General features: G+C 42.7%; 1 protein-coding gene across 1 annotated transcript in view; it reads right to left on the reverse strand.

The window, feature by feature from the left end:
- The window catches only part of PLG (plasminogen), a 45,233-nt gene that overhangs the window by 11,891 nt on the left and 15,881 nt on the right, over nt 1-17,461 (reverse strand). The window contains exons 8-13 of the mRNA XM_022560708.3: nt 16,750-16,912; nt 15,921-16,066; nt 12,334-12,493; nt 5,335-5,516; nt 3,562-3,710; nt 2,423-2,516 (exon numbers count right to left, since the gene is read on the reverse strand). Of these exons, the coding sequence (XP_022416416.1) occupies nt 2,423-2,516; nt 3,562-3,710; nt 5,335-5,516; nt 12,334-12,493; nt 15,921-16,066; nt 16,750-16,912 (894 nt within the window). The remainder of the gene's footprint in view (nt 1-2,422; nt 2,517-3,561; nt 3,711-5,334; nt 5,517-12,333; nt 12,494-15,920; nt 16,067-16,749; nt 16,913-17,461) is intronic.

Consider the following 17,461-nt stretch of genomic DNA (forward strand, 5'->3'; position numbering starts at 1 on the left):
CAATTTGCATGGTGCCATTGTTTTAATAACACAGAATATTTACACAAATTTTTCAGGTGAGTTGCTTAAAGAAGCTTACGTGTAGCCTGAAAAGTTAATCAGTGTTACTTTTTCATTTTAAAGATGTTTTCCATGTGAATTACAGACGATGTAAAGTTTGGAAATTTTAAGGAAAATTGCTATTAGGAAATTTCTCACTTACATAAAGGAAATCCAAAATCTCCCAGGAATAAGCAATAAAAATCTTTTTTAAAAAAGCAGAGAAAATGAAAATAACCTAAAAAAACAAAGTCATACTTCAAAGAGATTTCATATTCTGTAAAATCTGAATAAACTTATCGAAAGCCATACAAGCACACACACAGAAAGTACCCTTAACCTGGGATAGCCACCCTTTTAAGCACCGACCTGACATGTTGGAGGAACTGTAATTTGAGATTTCGTTCATTTATTTGAAAACATATTTGCTGAATTTACTTATTCAGCAAATATGTATTCAAATATGTATACGTAGTGCCTGGCATGTACTAGGCATTGCTCTAAGCACTAGAAAGAAGGACACAGCTGAGGTTTGTAATCTTTACCTTCTGATGGTGGGTACGTAAAAAGATGTTGCACTGGAAGATTCAACAGAGGCCCCAAGGATGCCCGGGGATGTGTAAGGTAAACCTCCATCTGCAGACATCAAGGCAAATAGCCTCTTCTACAATGCTGGTACACTTACCCAAGTCAAGGATGGAAAAGAATCAGGTTCTTAAGATGGAAGAAAGAAGAAAGAATGGAGAGAGGGCTGTTCCAGCGGACTGTGAGGTTCCCGCTTCCTCATGATGTGGGCACGTTATCAGACCACGTGGTCTGATCTTGAAACATATTTCCTGAAGAAGGATACCCAGGCCTGCCTCACACTTGAGAAGCTGATAGCGTCTGGTGGTGACTGAGGGCTGCACCTGGGACGTTACTGTACTTCCCTTCAGTGGGAATCAGAGGTGCATGAATCCCAGGCACAGCTGTAGAGGCCGGGGCGGGACTGTCAAGCTATACAAGTTAAAGGCAATCGTGCCACATAGGCAGCCTGTCCAGGATAGCGAGGCCACGCGGTAAGAGGCAGTGGGGTACCAGAAAGCTTCAGGGTGGCAGGGAGGAGTGGAAAGGGAGGCGCTAACCCCACCAGGGGCTCTCAGATGGAGGGCCACCAAGAGAGCTTGTGCACAGCAAACACACACTGGAGAACGAGTCAGCTATAAATTCCCCAAGTCCAGAGAGCACAAGGACAGCAACCAAGTAGAATCTTTTCTGTCACCCTGACCTCTCCCTCCTCCCCCTGCTCTACCCAGCAGTGGCCCAAAATCAAAGCCCGACAGTGTGGCTCCGGAGCTCTCAACCCCTTCCCCAAACTGCCTCCCAAACCATCTCTGGACGTGGACTTAAGTGGCTTTGCAGCAGCAACTTCTCTGCTCCAGCCTGTCCCCGCACGTGGCAGACACAAGCAGATGCAATCAAACGGTGCAAAGGAGAAGTCCAGACTGATTAGCGGGAACCAGGACAGATGGTGTTTGCAAAGATGGATCAGCGGAAAGTAAGATAGGGTCCAAATCAAAGTGGTTTACATTGTTCTCCAGACCTATCTATGGATTTGTTACCTCTATCTATCTATCTATCTATGGATTTGTTACCCCAGACTTTTCAGAACTAACGTCAACTCCCCTTTCCCTGATCCAAGCTTCTCAGTCCCTAGAAAAGTCCTATCTATGGACTTGTTACCTATGTATGGATTTGTTACCCCCAACTTTTCAGAACTAACTTCAACTCCCCTTTCGCTGATCCAAGCTTCTCACTTCCTAGAAAAGTCTCAGAGAAATGAGGAAAGAACCCAGCAAGCTTCCTCTAAGTTGTCTGACTAATGCATGGCTAATGCATAGTCATCTTAGCGTAAAGAAAGTTGGGGCTTTGTAAAGAGCTGTGTTACTTTTCATTGAATTCTTAGGATGACAGTTTATAGGTTTACAATGTATGTTGTATGTTTAGCAGTTTCCTGCTGTTTGTACTTTCTTTCTTCTCAGCTGCTGAAAGAGAGAGCTTCCTATCTGGGTGACTCTAAATTTGTGTTTCATGCCTCCCACCCCAGACACTGGAGAGTTCAGTGGAACTGTCTGGAGGCTGAGTAGGTCACCTCTGAAGTTGCTCTTTTGGAGAATTTTGCATTTATTTTGTTTACGGAGTCAGAGGAGGGGGCGGTGCCTAACAAAGGGGGCCATGAGCAGGACAGATTCAAGAGGCCCAGGATGAAAAGAGGGCTCCCAAGGAGAGGGGACCCTCTCTTGCCCAGAAGCGCTCAGCCCAAACTCTTGTCTTGCAGATGTAAGACCAGGTGATGCTGCATTTATTTAGAAGTCATTTCCTTCCAAAAAAGAAAGAAGCTTACCACAATGAGGGACATCACAGTAGTCAAAAAGTTTTCTTGGATTTGTCGTGTAGCACCAGGGACCATTGACATCACCATCAGGATTGCGGCAGTACTGGAAAAAGAGGCTGGCATATAGGGGGTGGCACACACCGAGGCGGGGGAGGGCAGAGAATGTCACATGAGGCTGGCATATAGGGGGTGGCGCACACTGGGGTGGGGGAGGGCAGAGAATGTCACATGAGGCTGGCATATAGGGGATGGCGCACACCGGGGTGGGGGAGGGCAGAGAATGTCACATGAGGCTGGCATATAGGGGGTGGCGCACACCCGGGCGGGAGAGGGCAGAGAATGTCACATGAGGCGCAGACACTGGCTTCACTGATGTCCTGAGAAGATGAAGGGTTAGTGCTCCTTTGGGGGGGAGGCAGGCAAAGCTATCACTTCAGGATGCGTGTCAAGCCTCTGACTCACAGAATGCCATCCGTCACTTCTCGTTCAAAAGGAGCTCCAGCCTTGAGGCCACTCCCCTGGGGAAGGGGTGAAGACCCTGAGGCGTCTTGAGGTAGAGACTGTATAAAGGGGCCTCTCCGCTCAGCAGCCTGTGTCCGTGGGGACCATAGGGACCCGGCAGTAGGGGACTGTAGACGTGGATGACTCGTGGCTGTGGCTTCAGAATTGCTTATTCCCCTGGCCTGGGCACCCTCTGTGGGTCAGCTGTGGAAAGACTGTGTCTTCCTTTTCCTTCCCTCTACACACCTATACCCCAGAGGAAACCACCCCAGAGAATGTGTGGGACTAGGGGAAATCCTAGTGGAGTCCTAATTACGCATCCAGTTTTTTTCTAGAAGAATCCAACTACAATGTCATGAAGGTCATCTTTGATCACTGGAAACCATAAACCAGTAACAAAAGCAGACAGGAAATGTCACACATGGAAGTGATAAAAGCAGGGAGGTTGGCTTGCCCGTGCTAACTCTCCCTCCCACGCTGAGGCTGGTTAGATCCTACGCTTGGTCCCCTGAAATCTCTCGCACATCTTCCTCTCCACCCCACACTGAAGCTCAGTCAGGCTGACTTTCTGTAACAGAGGGTCAATTCAGCCTGCAAAGACTTGTCAACAAAAGGCAAAATCGAGTCCAAATCAAAGTGGCTCTTACATTTTTTTCCAAACCTGCCCGTGGGTTTGTCTCTGGAGTGAAAATGTTGTGTTTGTGGGGCTCCTGGGCAGCCCACTCCTGGCAGGAGACACCGGCCACCGTGGTCGCCTTCTTGCCCCGGTATCCTTTACCAGTGCCGAACATGCAGTCTGTCGGGGAGAGAGAATGGTGGTCTCCTGTCATTACACAGAGCCGGGTGACAAGGAACAAACGCAGCAGTGCTAGGTTTCTCTCAGGACAGACTGTGGTCACATCCTTCAGAACACAGGAGTGCTAAAGACTTCAGTGAGCTCTGCTGAATTTGACAAGTTACCAGAAACGCTATTGGCTCAGAAATAATCACAAGCCGAGATGTTAGAATGGGAAGTTTGGCCAGGACACTAAGATAATCAATTTTATAACAAGCTGAGTGGTAACACAGATGCCACCGTGAACTGTTAGATGATTCTTGAACACCTCAACAAGGATGGAGACAAAGAGTGCGGATTGAAAAGGATTTTATAAAAAGTATTATTTTGGCCAGAGCTGTGCTGTGAGTTCCCACCTTTTGGGATGAAAGAGGTAATAAAGAGATGACTAGAGGCCCCTTCCCCAAACTCATCCCTCACCTCAAGCCTTGCGGTTGGGGGATTCGGCAGAACCCCTCAGAGAAATTGATGTGTGTTACATATGGGGACCCAGTGCCCAGTGCTCTGATGGCCACATGGAAAATCCACAAAGCAAAAGCTGGGCCAGCTGGCTTCCAGGTCAAGGAGGAGGGCTGGGCTAGGCAGCCTCCAGTGTTTTCCAGGGCCAGGGTGTGTGAGTTACTCATGCACCAAGTGTGGGGCATCACGTGAGGCCATGCGAGGTCTTATCAGGAGGGATCCCCAGCTGGAGTACAGCACTCAGAGTCTCACCAAGAAAGAGTGGGGAGAGATGAGCTGGCCCTGTGTGTACAGCATCTGTACAGGTGTACAGGTGTACAGTAGGGAGCAGTAGGTGAGGTTTCTCCAGCATCCTGGAAGGAGCAAGTCCACCTCCGGAAGGAGAGGGGGGTCTCAACTTGAAACCAAGTTCTCATTTAATCATTTCTGTCTGATTTTGGATTATCTGAAAGTGGTCAGACAAGCCATGGGACCCCTGAGTTTTCATTCCGGGGCAGGGGGAGAATCAGCCCCCTCTGTTTCCTTACCCTGCAGCGGTACAGAGCACTTCCTGCCACCTGACAACCACAGGACCAGGGGCTAAGCACTTAGAGCGACACGCGGGCGAAGGGCCGGGGAAACAGAGAGGACTGTGATATCTTCATGTCTCCCTCCTCAGATGACAACGACATTCTTGTGCTCAGGCCCCGAAACCCTTGGAGCTACATGTCCACTTCGCCAGGTGTTTGTTGGAGATGATCTTTGACGGTCCTCCTAGCCCTCCTAACTCTGTACATTCAAAACCAAATCAGCCATTTCTATCCCTCCATGCAAAAGGCAGAGACTTGCTTTTCTAGAATGTCCCATCTCGGCCACCATCATCAACATGTCAGTCCACCCAGGCTCAAAATTGTATCCATCCCTCACAACCAACTAGTTTTCAAATCCTAAAGAAACGCCCTACCCCATCATGCCAGCAAGAGCAGCTCTGGCTCCCCCAGGTGATACACTGAGGCTTCCTTCCATATCGCAGACTGAGCCAGCACTCCAGCTCCCTGTAACAATGACGCCTCTGCATCCCAAAGATTTTCCATCTCTTATCATCCCGATACCCAACTATATAGATGTCTAGCCACAGACTTCTTACCTGCTTCAGAAGGATCCTGTATACTTGGAACCTGGGCAGCAGTTGGAGATTCTGTGACCTGCTCTTGTGTTTCTGAGCATTTCTTCAGGTTACAGAACTCCCATCTGACGCTCGGATCAGTGGTATAACACCAAGGGCTTTTATCAGCATCTGGATTTCTGCAGTAGTTCATTGTCAAGCCACTGTAAATTCCACAACAGTAGAGGTCATGAGAGGTGAGCAAATCTTCAGGGGCACCCCAGCACCCTCTGAATTTTGTTACAACAAAGTGACTGAAATATTTCCATTAAGGTACCAAAGGTACCAATTATTATTATAATGTCACAAGCACAGATAGTCCTCAACTTCTTACAAAGTGGGTAAGTTTTTAAAAATAGGTTATAGTTTTTATTTTAAAAAAATCAAGGGACTTCCCTGGTGGTGCAGCGGTTAAGAATCCGCCTGCCAATGCAGGGGACACGGGTTCGAGCCCTGGTCCGGGAAGATCCCACATGCCGTGGAGCAACTAAGCCCATGCGCCACAACTACTGAGCCTGTGCTCTAGAGCCTGTGAGCCACAACTACTGAGCCCACGAGCCACAACTTCTGAGCCCACACACCACAACTACTGAAGCCCACACGCCTAGAGCCCGTGCTCTGCAACAAGAGAAGCCACCGCAGTGAGAAGCCCGCCGCGCACCGCAAGGAACAGTAGCCCCTGCTCGATGCACTAGAGAAAGCCCGCCCGCAGCAGTGAAGAACCAATGCAGCCAAAAATAAATAAATTTGTTTAAAAAGAAATCAAAAGTAATATATGCTCCATATAAAAACAGATCATATATAAATTTATAAGAGAAAGTATCAGAATATCTTCCTTTCCCTGGGAATGTTAAATACATTCCCCAGGGATAACCAATATGGATTTTGAAGCATGTATTTTAGAGTTTTTTAAAGGCACATACAAATATATCTATATCTCTGGCTTTCTCTCTCTCTGTGAGTACATTGGGCTACGTAAGTTGGAACCAATACATATTTATCCGAGGCAGAAAAGACATACAAGATGATACTGATATTCCCAGGCCCGCTCTCTTATTCTATTTACTCATACTGTATTTTACGATGAAACAAAAACTCAGGACAGTAATATTACTGTAAAATATCATAGGTAGATCAAGTGGGTTTGGGGATTGGAAGGCTTGTGGAAGCCTTCCTGGAAAAGTAGCTCCCAGGCAGGATGAGGTTTCCAGAGGATGCATTCTGGGGCATATGGGGAGGAACCCCAGACCCCTCTAGCTGGAGCCACTCGGGGACTGAGGGGAGGGGGCGTGACTAAAGGACAGTGGGATCAAAGGGATGAAGGGAGACGTCTGGATAGACCACAGGGTCTGTGGGAGCTGAATCAGAAACAATTGCATAAGGACGTAGCAGACGAGCAGCCTGGGGCTCACTGGGCAACTTGGATCCCCATGGCCAGAACTTCGCCCCAGCCTCTCAGAAGCCTCAGCCTTGGACACCCCTTTGCAGCTTAGACCCATGGCCTGAGGCTTATGAGATAGTTTGAAACGTATTATGGGAATCCAGCAACACTGTGTCTGTGGGTACTATAGACAAGTGACAGTCTCAAGCCCAGGCCCACAAATTGAGGAAGCCCGTTAGCAGGTTTCTGAGCCCTGGATGTGTTAAAAAGCTTGTCATGTGAAACAGACTCCTGCTCTTTTTTTTTTTACATCTTTATTGGAGCATAATTGCTTTACAATGGTGTGTTAGTTTCTGCTTTATAACAAAGTGAATCAGTTGTACGTATACATATGTTCCCATATCTCTTCCCTCTTGCGTCTCCCTCCTTCCCACCCTCCCTATCCCACCCCTCCAGACGGTCACAAAGCACCGAGGGTCTGTCACACAGAGTGAAGTAAGTCAGAAAGAGAAAGACAAATACCGTATGCTAACACATATATATAGAATTTAAGAAAAAAAAATGTCATGAAGAACCTAGGGGTAAGACAGCAATAAAGACACAGACCTACTAGAGAATGGACTTGAGGATATGGGGAGGGGGAAGGGTGAGCTGTGACAATGCGAGAGAGAGGCATGGACATATATACACTACCAAACGTAAGGTAGATAGCTAGTGGGAAGCAGCCGCATAGCACAGGGAGATCAGCTCGCTGCTTTGTGACTGCCCTTATTTTTTTAAGGTAGTTTGACGAGTTTTGATGAACACACATACCTGTATAGCCCACACTCCTAGTGCGATAGAGAACATTTCCATCAGCCCCAGAAACCTCCCTTGGGTCACTGCTCAATCAATCTCAGATGCCCCCCAGACGCAAATACTATTGATTTCTTTCACCATAAATTAGTTTTGCCTTCTCTGGAACTTCATATGAAAGGGCTCATACAAGTATGTACCTGTTATGTGTGGCTCCTCTCCTTAGGATAGCGTTTATAAGCTTTATCCGTGCTATTTGAGAGTGTCAGTAGCTCGTTCCTTTTTATTTCTGAATAGTATTCCATGGTATGAATATCCCACCAATTGTTCATGTTCTTATTGATGGCCACTGAAGTGCTTTCCAGTTTGGGGCAATTTTATGAATAAAGCTGCTAAGAACTTCCTGGTAGATCTTTTTGGGGGCTTATGCTTCATTTCGCTTGGGTGAGCATTCACAAATAGAATTGCAGGTTTGTAGGCAGATGCACGTTTAACTTTATAAGAAAATGTTGGACTGGTGTCCAAAGTGGTCGCTCCATTTTACATTCCTACCAACATGTGTGAGGGCTGCAGCTGCTCCGCAGCCTGGGCACACTTCTTATTTTGTGGTTATAATTCTTATTTCTGTAATGGCTAAAATGTTGAACATTTTTTCAGGTGCTTATTGACCATTTGTATATCTTTCCCTGTGGAATGTCTATTAAAGTCTTTAGCCCCTTTTTATTAGGTTGTTTGCCTTCTTACTAGTGGGTGGAAGGGATCTTTACACATTCTAGATACAAGCTGTTTGTCAGATATATGGATTGAGATTATTTTTCTCCCAGTCCCTGACTTGTCTATTTTCTTTTCTTTTTTTTTTTTTTGCGGTACGTGGGCCTCTCACTGTCGTGGCCTCTCCCGTTGCGGAGCACAGGCTCCGGACGTGCAGGCTCAGTGGCCATGGCTCACGGGCCCAGCCGCTCTGCGGCATGTGGGATCTTCCCGGAGCAGGGCACGAACCCGTGTCCCCTGCATTGGCAGGCATACTCTCAACCACTGCGCCACCAGGGAAGCCCTTGTCTATTTTCTTAACAATGACTTTTGATGAGCAAAGTTTTCATTTTATTAAAGTCCAAATTATAATTTTTTATAATGTTTTCTGGACCCTATCCAAAAATGGTCTGCCTTCCCCAAGGCTGTGAAAATAATCTCATATTTTTTTCCAGAAGCTTTAAATTTCAGCTTTAGTTTTAACCTTTCCTTTCAGGTCTAAGAGTTTTCTCAAGTGAATTTGACATGGCAGCTAGGAGTCAAGGTTTTGGGGTTTTTTCCTTTATGGACACTCAGTTGTTCCAGAACAATTTGGGGGAAATTTTCCTTTTCCTATTGAATTGCTTCGCCAGGTATATTGAAAATCAACTGACCATACATGTTGCGGGTCAGTTTCCAGACTTTCCCTTTTTCCATTTGTATATCTTTTTGCCAGTACCACTGATTCCTGAATTCCTTTGTGATTTCTTTTTTGACTCGTGGGTTATTTAGAAATGTGTTTTTTAATTTCCAAATATTTGAGAATTTCCTAAACTTTTCATTATTTATATCTCATTTAATTCTGTTGGCTCAGAAGACACCTGTATATTATTTTAATCCTTTTAAATTTATTGGGACTTTTTCAAGGCCAAGCATATGATATACCTTGGTGAATGTTCCTTGTGCACTTGCATATGTATTCTAAAGTTGGGCATATGTTATATTGGTTCATATTTTCCTCCAAAACTTCTGTATCTTCTCTGAATTTTTCATCTACTTGTCCTACTGTATTGTTTTGGGAGAATTTTTAACTATACAAGAGAGAAGTGAGAAAATCTCCAACTGTAATTGTGGACGCATCTATTTCTCTCTTTAGTTCTGTCAGTTTTTGCTTCATACATCTGAACCTCTGTTATTAGGGTCAACACATTTAGCATCGTTAACGCTTTTTACTTCAAAAATGGCCTTTTTATCTCTGGTATATTTCTTATCCTAAATTTATTTGTCTGTCTGATGTTAAAAACCATTCTAGCTTTCTTTTGATTAGTGGTTTTTTTTTTACATCTTTATTGGAGTATAATTGCTTTACAATGATATGTTAGTTTCTGCTTTATAACAAAGTGAATCAGTTGTACGTATACATATGTTCCCATATCTCTTCCCTCTTGCGTCTCCCTCCCTCCCACCCTCCCTATCCCCCCCTCCCCAGGTGGTCACAAAGCACCAAGCTGATCTCCCTGTGCTATGCGGCTGCTTCCCGCTAGCTATCTATTTTACATTTGGTAGTGTATATATGTCCATGCCACTCTCTCACTTTGTCATGTGTTAGCATACGGTATTTGTTTTTCTCTTTCTGACTTACTTCACTCTGTATGACAGACTCTAGCTCCATCCACCTCACTACAAATAACTCAATTTCGTTTCTTTTTATGGCTGAGTAATATTCCATTGTATATATGTGACACATCTTCTTTATCCATTCATCCGATGATGGACACTTAGGTTGCTTCTATCTCCTGTCTATTGTAAATAGAGGTGCAATGAACATTTTGGTGCGTGATTCCTTTTTGAATTATGGTTTTCTCAGGGTATATGCCCAGTAGTGGGATTGCTGGGTCGTATGGTAGTGTTTTTATTGTATTAATTTTCCATATTTTGATTTTTAACTTATTTATGTCTTTATATTTAAAGAGCATGTATTGTAAAGAGACCATAACTGGGCTTTGGTTTTATTCAACTTGACAATCTCTGCCTTCTAATTGCATTGTTTTATCCTTTTTATATTTAATATACTTATTGATAGGGCTGGGTTTAAGTCTAACATCATTCTATTTATGTTCTGTTTCTACCATGCCTTCTTTACTCTTTTTCTCTCCTTTTCTTCTTCCTTTTGGATTAATTGAATATCCTTATTATTATCTATTCCTCTGAGTTTTCATTTTCAGTGGTTACTCTAGGATTTACAATATCCCTCTCTAACTTACCACATTCAAATGTGTATTAATATTATACAGCATCATGCATAATGTAGGAAAATTAGAACAGTAATGTCTACTGTCATGTCATGTCATGTCATGTCATGTCATGTAATTGTAACAGTAATGTCTTCTGTATTGTCTACCTGATGGTAAAGACATCCAGTGAATTTTTCATTTAAGATATATATTTAATATATATATTTAGTTCTTAAATATATATATATTTAGTTCTGTCTTTTCCATTTGCCTCTTTTACAGTTTCCTTTCTCTTTAGCTTATCCATTTGATTCTTTAATGTTCCTATTTTTCTTTAAATCCTTAAACACAATTATAATATCTTTCAGAATTTTTTGTCTGCCAATTCCATCATTTCTATCATTTCTGAGTCTGTATTGACTGATTTTTCTCCTCATTATGGATCACATTTAATGATCTTTGCATGTCTAGTAATTTTTAAACTTCTGCCAGACATTGTAGATACCACATTACTGAGTGGCTTGGTTTTGTTATTTTCCTCTCAAGAGTGTTGACTTTTCTTCTGGAGGACAGTTAATTTACTTGGAGATCATTTTGTTTATTTTAGGATTGCTGTAAAGCTTTGCTAGGGTGTTTTTCTAGAGTAACCTTTATTCCAGGAATACACTAATCCTACCCCTAAAGTGTGACTTTTCTGGATTCCTTACTGAATGCCCAAGGTGTCCCATGAAGTCTCTCCTCTCTGGCTAGTAAGAATCTCAACTCTGCAAACACAGAATCTCCTGGTGCTGTGTGAGTTCTATAATCTCCGTTTATCTCCCTGTTCCCTGGTAGTTGTTCTTCGTCCCACTAACATTGTGGAATCTCTCCCTGTGCGTTTGCAGCTTTATATCCAGCCAGAGACTTCAGGAGAACTCTATACATATTTCTGGAGCTCCTTCTCTGCACAGATCCTTCCTCATGATTACCCAGCCTACTAAATCCAAGCTGCCTCACGAATCCCCAACTCCAATCTCTGTGTCCTCAGTTTAGCAAGACTGTTGTGGTCTGCTTTGGTTCCACCTCCTTGAACTGCAGTCCAGGAAGTATCTCCAGGAAGAAAACCAGGGTACTTGTAAATTTATTCTAATTTATTTTCTTTTCTGAAAAGTCTGTCCTGTGCTGCCTGTTGTCCGTCATGTGAAAACAGTTTTTCCATAAGTTTTACAGCTATTTATCGCAGAAAAGCTGGTCTGACCAGACCTAGCTTTCGTCCATCTGTATGTCCATTTTGCCTCTCAGTATCTGTATACTTTCTGACTCCAATCTGCCTTCTTGCTTTTGCTCCTAATGTTCTGGTAACTCATATCCCTTTAGACCACGAGTGCTCAGGACCCAATGTATCTATACAGGTCAGGTGAAAAATACTTATATTTATCACCCGGTGGTGATAAGTATTTATATTTATTACTCAATGACACACACAAAACGCCTTCAGGAGTTGGAGGATGAAATGATAAAGTTCCATAGTTGAAAGATCACACTGATCTTTGGCAGGTGCTGTGGAATGATGCTGTTTCTAAGCTCTTGATCATTTGTTCTTCTGAGCTTTTTACTACTATGACCTCAGCCCCTCTATATCTCCCACCCTGCTTCTGCAAAACTACTTAGGAAAGATAGCCAGCCTCTAGCTTCTCTTCTTTCCGAAATTTTGCTCTAAAGCAAAAGCTGCCTGAGATATTTTGTCTCATAGTCTGGAGCCAAAGGAAATTTGGTCCTAAGACGTTTGTTTAAAGCATGGCCCTTTTAACAGGAATTTAAGTTGGCTGTTGCTCCTCTAATGGTTAAAAATCAAAGACGTACGCATTTGGGTAGTTTCCTGGGGTCTTCAGGTGCCGGTGTGGTAACATCGATGACCAAGATTGACATTTCCTTCCTGTGATAGTAGTGGATGATGTCCCTCGATAACTCTGCCCATTACCCTGGTAGCAGTCCTGGGCTACAGGAGTTTGTTCAGGTGGTACTGAAATTGAAATAGAAGAAATCAGTAAATAATGACTAAAACAGAGAAATATGTGAAATAATTTATTAAACAAACAGAATAGTCATCTCTGGGAATTAACACTCTTCTCTTTTTACACATTGGCAGGCAGATGGACATGCAAAGAAAACAATAGATCCATAACATTCTAAAATTTTAAGGACCTAACTTTTTGGTAAATATTTAATTTAAAACTCAGAAAAAAGTAAGTAGGGCAGAGTGCTCATAGCTGGACATCGCACTCATGTGCAAGCTCTCTTCTATGGATCTCCACTGGGAGGTCATGAGAACAACTGGGCAGGTCTCCAGAAAGAGACACATTCACTGGTGTGGGCTGCCGGTGATGACAGGGTGACAGTGAGGAAGACATGAAAACCTTGTGCATTCCCCAAGACTCTTGGCTTATACAAAGCCAAAACCTCAAGCTGCTGGGGAGTGGGGCAGGAAGTGGTCCTGCACCCAGGACCAAGGCAAAGATCCACTGCCTCTCGGGGAGGTGTAGGGCGAAAATCTTATTACCCTGGAGGAGGGGCAGAAAATTCTCTTGTGCCAGGATACTTCACCAACACACAACAGAAGTCTGCTACTCTTCCACCCAAGACTCACCCCACATACAAGTTAGAGTTTAGCTCCACGGGAAGAAGGGGCAAGAATACTGAAAAACGTTACCTTCAAAGCCCAGGTGCACAGAGTCTATCTAAGGCTGAGGGTAAACCAGGAAGATAGAGAACGCCTACCTCCACCAAAATCTTAGCAGTGAGTAACAAGAAACAGTAGTCAGGTTAGAAGTGTGGCGTGACCCACGTCTGTGGTGCAGGCATGCAGTGATTGCTAACAATTGAGAAGGGATTAGGAATGCTGAGAAGACTCTTCAGCACCCCAGACCCTACTCTAAGCACAAAGTGACTGCACCCCATCACTGCAGGGATTTGAAACCTGTGGTTCACTTAAGGTAAAAGCAGCAACAAGGAAACTCAAATTCCTTTTATCTGTTAATTGTATCAATTCAATTATCCACATAACATACTGATAAAAGAAGAAGGGTGCCCATTTCAAAGTGTAAAGAATATGTGCTTCAAGAGTTATTGTTCCTCTACATATATATCCAGCATTTGATTAAAAATTACAAGACACACCAAAAAAAAAAAGCCACTGTTGAGTGATAAACAATCAACAGTGCCAGACTCAGTGATGACTCAGAGCCAGACAGAGGTGTGGAGACTATCTGACTGAGATTATAAGGTAACTGTGATTAATATGTTGAAGGATCTTGTAGTACCATATACTACAATACACATGGATAGGTGAAGAACTTCAGCAGAGGTGGAAACTCTTTTTTTTTTTAAAAAAAAAGAAGAATAAAATGCAAACACTAGAAATAAAAACCATGTTATCAGAGATGAAAAATTCCTTCAATGGGCTGATCAAGAGATTAAACACAACTGAGGAAAGAATCAGTGAACTTGAAAATAGATTGATAAATATTAAACTGACATACAAAGAGAAAGAGAAAAAAACAGTGGGGGGAGAAAAGTAGAACAAGCATATAAGAGGTATGAGGCAATATGAAATGGCCTACTATTTGGGTGACTGAAGTCCCAAAAAGGAAAAGAGAGAGAGAAAGAGCAGGGGAAAGAAATATTTGAGCAGTAATGGCTGAGAATTTTACAAAAGTAATGAAAATCAACAATCAGCAAACACCAGAAGCTCAGAGAACTTCAAGCAGGATAAATACCACAAATAAATAAGTAAACAAACAAACAGACTCACTTAGATACACCATAATCGACTGCTGAAAACTGAAGATGAGAGAAAGTCTTAAAGGCAACCAGAGAAAGAAGAAATATTAGATACAGAGGAACACAGATAAGATTTCCATCAGAAACTACTCAGAACAGAAGATAATAGAGTAACATCTTTAAAGTGGTAAAAGGGGAAAACAATTGTCCACCCAGAATTCTATACCCAACAAAAATTATTTTTTTAAGTTGAAGGCAATATAAAGACTCTTTCTGACGTACAAATGCTGAAAGACTTCATCATCAACAGACTTGTATTACAAGAAATGGTAAAGGTTAAGTTTTTTACAGGAAGAACATGACATCAGATGGAAATTGGAGAACCAACAAAAAGAAACGAAGCACAGCAGAAATGGTAGAAATAAATAAAGTAAATATAAAAGATTTTTAAAATTTATAATTGCTTTAAAACATGACTGTTCAGGGCAAAAATAGTATCAATTTATTGTGAGATCTCTAACATAATAGAAGTAAACTCTTTGAGAACAATAGCACAATATTTTGGGAGGGAGGAAATAGTACAATGTTGTAAGGTTCTTACATTATACATCAAGTAAAATAATATTCGTAGGTGGAATATGATAAGTTTATGATGTATATTGTAAACATTAAAAAATACTAAAATCAGTGGTAATGAGGCAATACAAAATACTCAATTAATGCAAAGGCAGAGAAAGATGAAAAAAGGAACAAAATTCACATAGGACAAGTAGAAATAACTAATTTGATGGTAGATTTAAATCCAACCAGGTTAACAATTACATTAAATGCAAACAGTCTAAACATCTCAATTAAAAGACTGAGGGGAAAAAAAGCTATATCGGGCTTCCCTGGTGGCGCAGTGGTTGAGAGTCCGCCTGCCGATTCAGGGGACGCGGGTTCGTGCCCCGGTCTGGGAAGATCCCACATGCCACGGAGCAGCTGGGCCCATGAGCCATGGCTGCTGAGCCTGCGTGTCTGGAGCCTGTGCTCCGCAACGGGAGAGGCCACAACAGTGAGAGGCCCGCGTACCGCCAAAAAAAAAAAAAAAAAGATATATCATCCAAATGCTAGTAAAAATAGAGCTCTTATGGCTGTATTCATTTCAGCGGAAGTAGACTTTAGAGCAAGGACTATTTCTAGAGATAAGGAGAGATATTACATAATGATAAAGGGGTCATTTCTTCAAAAAGACAACAATCCTAAGTGTGTCTGTGCCTGACAAAGAGCTCCAGAATATATAAAGCAAACACAAAACTGAAACAAACAGCTGAAGCTGGAAACGTCACCATTCATTTCTCAGTAAGCAATAGAACAGGAGACAGAAAATTAGTAAGGATTCAGAAGAGCTACACAATACTAACCAACTTGACCTAATTGGCTTTTGTAGAACACTCTACCCAAGAATAGCAGAAGCCAGACTCTGCATGTGAAACAGTCACCAAGAGGACCTCATTCTGAACCACAAAACAAGCCTCAACACATTGAAAATAAATGAAATCATAAGGCATGTTCTCTGACCACAACACAATGAAACTGTAAACAAAGGTACTGTATATTGTGCTACTACTGGAGTAGAAAAATACAGAATGCATTGGAGCTCTCAGTAAGCTCTCATTGCCCTTGCTTACCTGGGGCATCCAAATGTTCCGTGGATAATGGAGAGGACTCACAGGATGGTATCGTGCAGTATTCCCACCTCACTTCACTGTTGGTTGTATAGCACCATGGACCTGTTTCTCCATCAGGGTTACGACAATAGTTTTCTTCCAAATTTCTGAAAAAGAAGCGACTGTGAGTTTGGTTTTCCAAAAAGGCTACAGATATAACGAAGTGCACATATGCTTGTTAATAGTGATGTTGGCTATGTAACCAGCTAATTCTCTAGAATTATACAAACTCAATAATGGGTGGGAACTTAAGCAGAGCAGGATTCCAGAGAATTATGGCACAGGTGCTTCTCTTGGGTGAATGATTGAAATATATTCCTTGGCTATGTCTAATGGAGCAAAATAGGTCTTTTCCTACAGCTTTGGGCACTGTGCTGTATGCTGGAAACACAATGGGTATTTTCTACACTGCTTTGCCTCCAAAAGCGTATATCATAGCCCTGGAATTTAAATGTTCTCAAGCCTTACTGTACGTTTAGTACAAATGTCAAAATGTTGCTGAAACCCACTCCAAGGTTACTGATTTAGTGGATCTACGATAGGGTCCAAGAATTTGTGTTTCTGACAAATTTCCTGATAATGCTGATGCCGCTGGCCTGGGAAACCACATTTTGAGAACAAGTGTTCTAGGAAAATCAGCGCTAAATTTCACTTCCCTTGCATGTGACTTGGCCAGTTTTCATTCCCAAATGCTGTAAGCCTAGGTTTCTATTGTCACAGACACCAAGGCAAAGTCAATGGGATTTCACTTTCCATCCAGCTGACCGGGAAGAGACCGGAGCAGACTTACCTGCAGGGAAAGTTTTCTGGGGTCCTGTTGTGCTTGTGGGGTGTCTGCTCACCCCAGCGTTGGCAGGTGTGCCCAGATACGGTGACAGCCACTGTCCCTCTATAGTTTTCGCCTCTTCCCTTCAGACACTGATATGTTGGCCCAGAAGATGGTGGCGGTGTTGCTTAAATGGGAAAAATACATGACAATGAATGTTTTTTAAGTAAAGGATTCACAGATGGATATTATGGGGGAATGGATGGATGCAGGAAGCGTCAGCCTGTCTTCTTTTCCACTCATCCTCCCAGATATTGGCATTTGAAAATTTTTTATCGTTTTTCAGAAGAAGTTGATGTGGTAGAATCGATGTTTCCAAGACCATCCCATGAGGAACTCCTCCAGGGACAAGACCCTTGGAGTAGATGCTTCTTTCTATATTCTGTTTTCTCTATATTCTCAGCTCATCACACAAGGTAAGGATCAACATGTGTCACATCCCACCCCAAATCTGCACGTGTACCAACAATTCAACTTCCTTTATGAAAAACAAATTATTCATTAAGTAAACATAACTGGATGACCCCCAATATTCCGCAAAGCCAAACAACAGACAGAGTCCATGGGAAGAAAGAAAATAGTGTCTCCAAGGAAAAGGGTATGCAGTGAGAAGTCAAGAAATTCTTAAGACACACTGCCATATATAAAACAGGTAAATAAAAATTTACTGTATAGC

The sequence above is a fragment of the Delphinapterus leucas genome, chromosome 12 (assembly GCF_059928025.1).
Source record: "Delphinapterus leucas isolate spDelLeu-1000000601 "Yukka" chromosome 12, BTC_Dleu_Yukka2, whole genome shotgun sequence".
NCBI classification, from domain to species: Eukaryota; Metazoa; Chordata; class Mammalia; order Artiodactyla; family Monodontidae; genus Delphinapterus; species Delphinapterus leucas.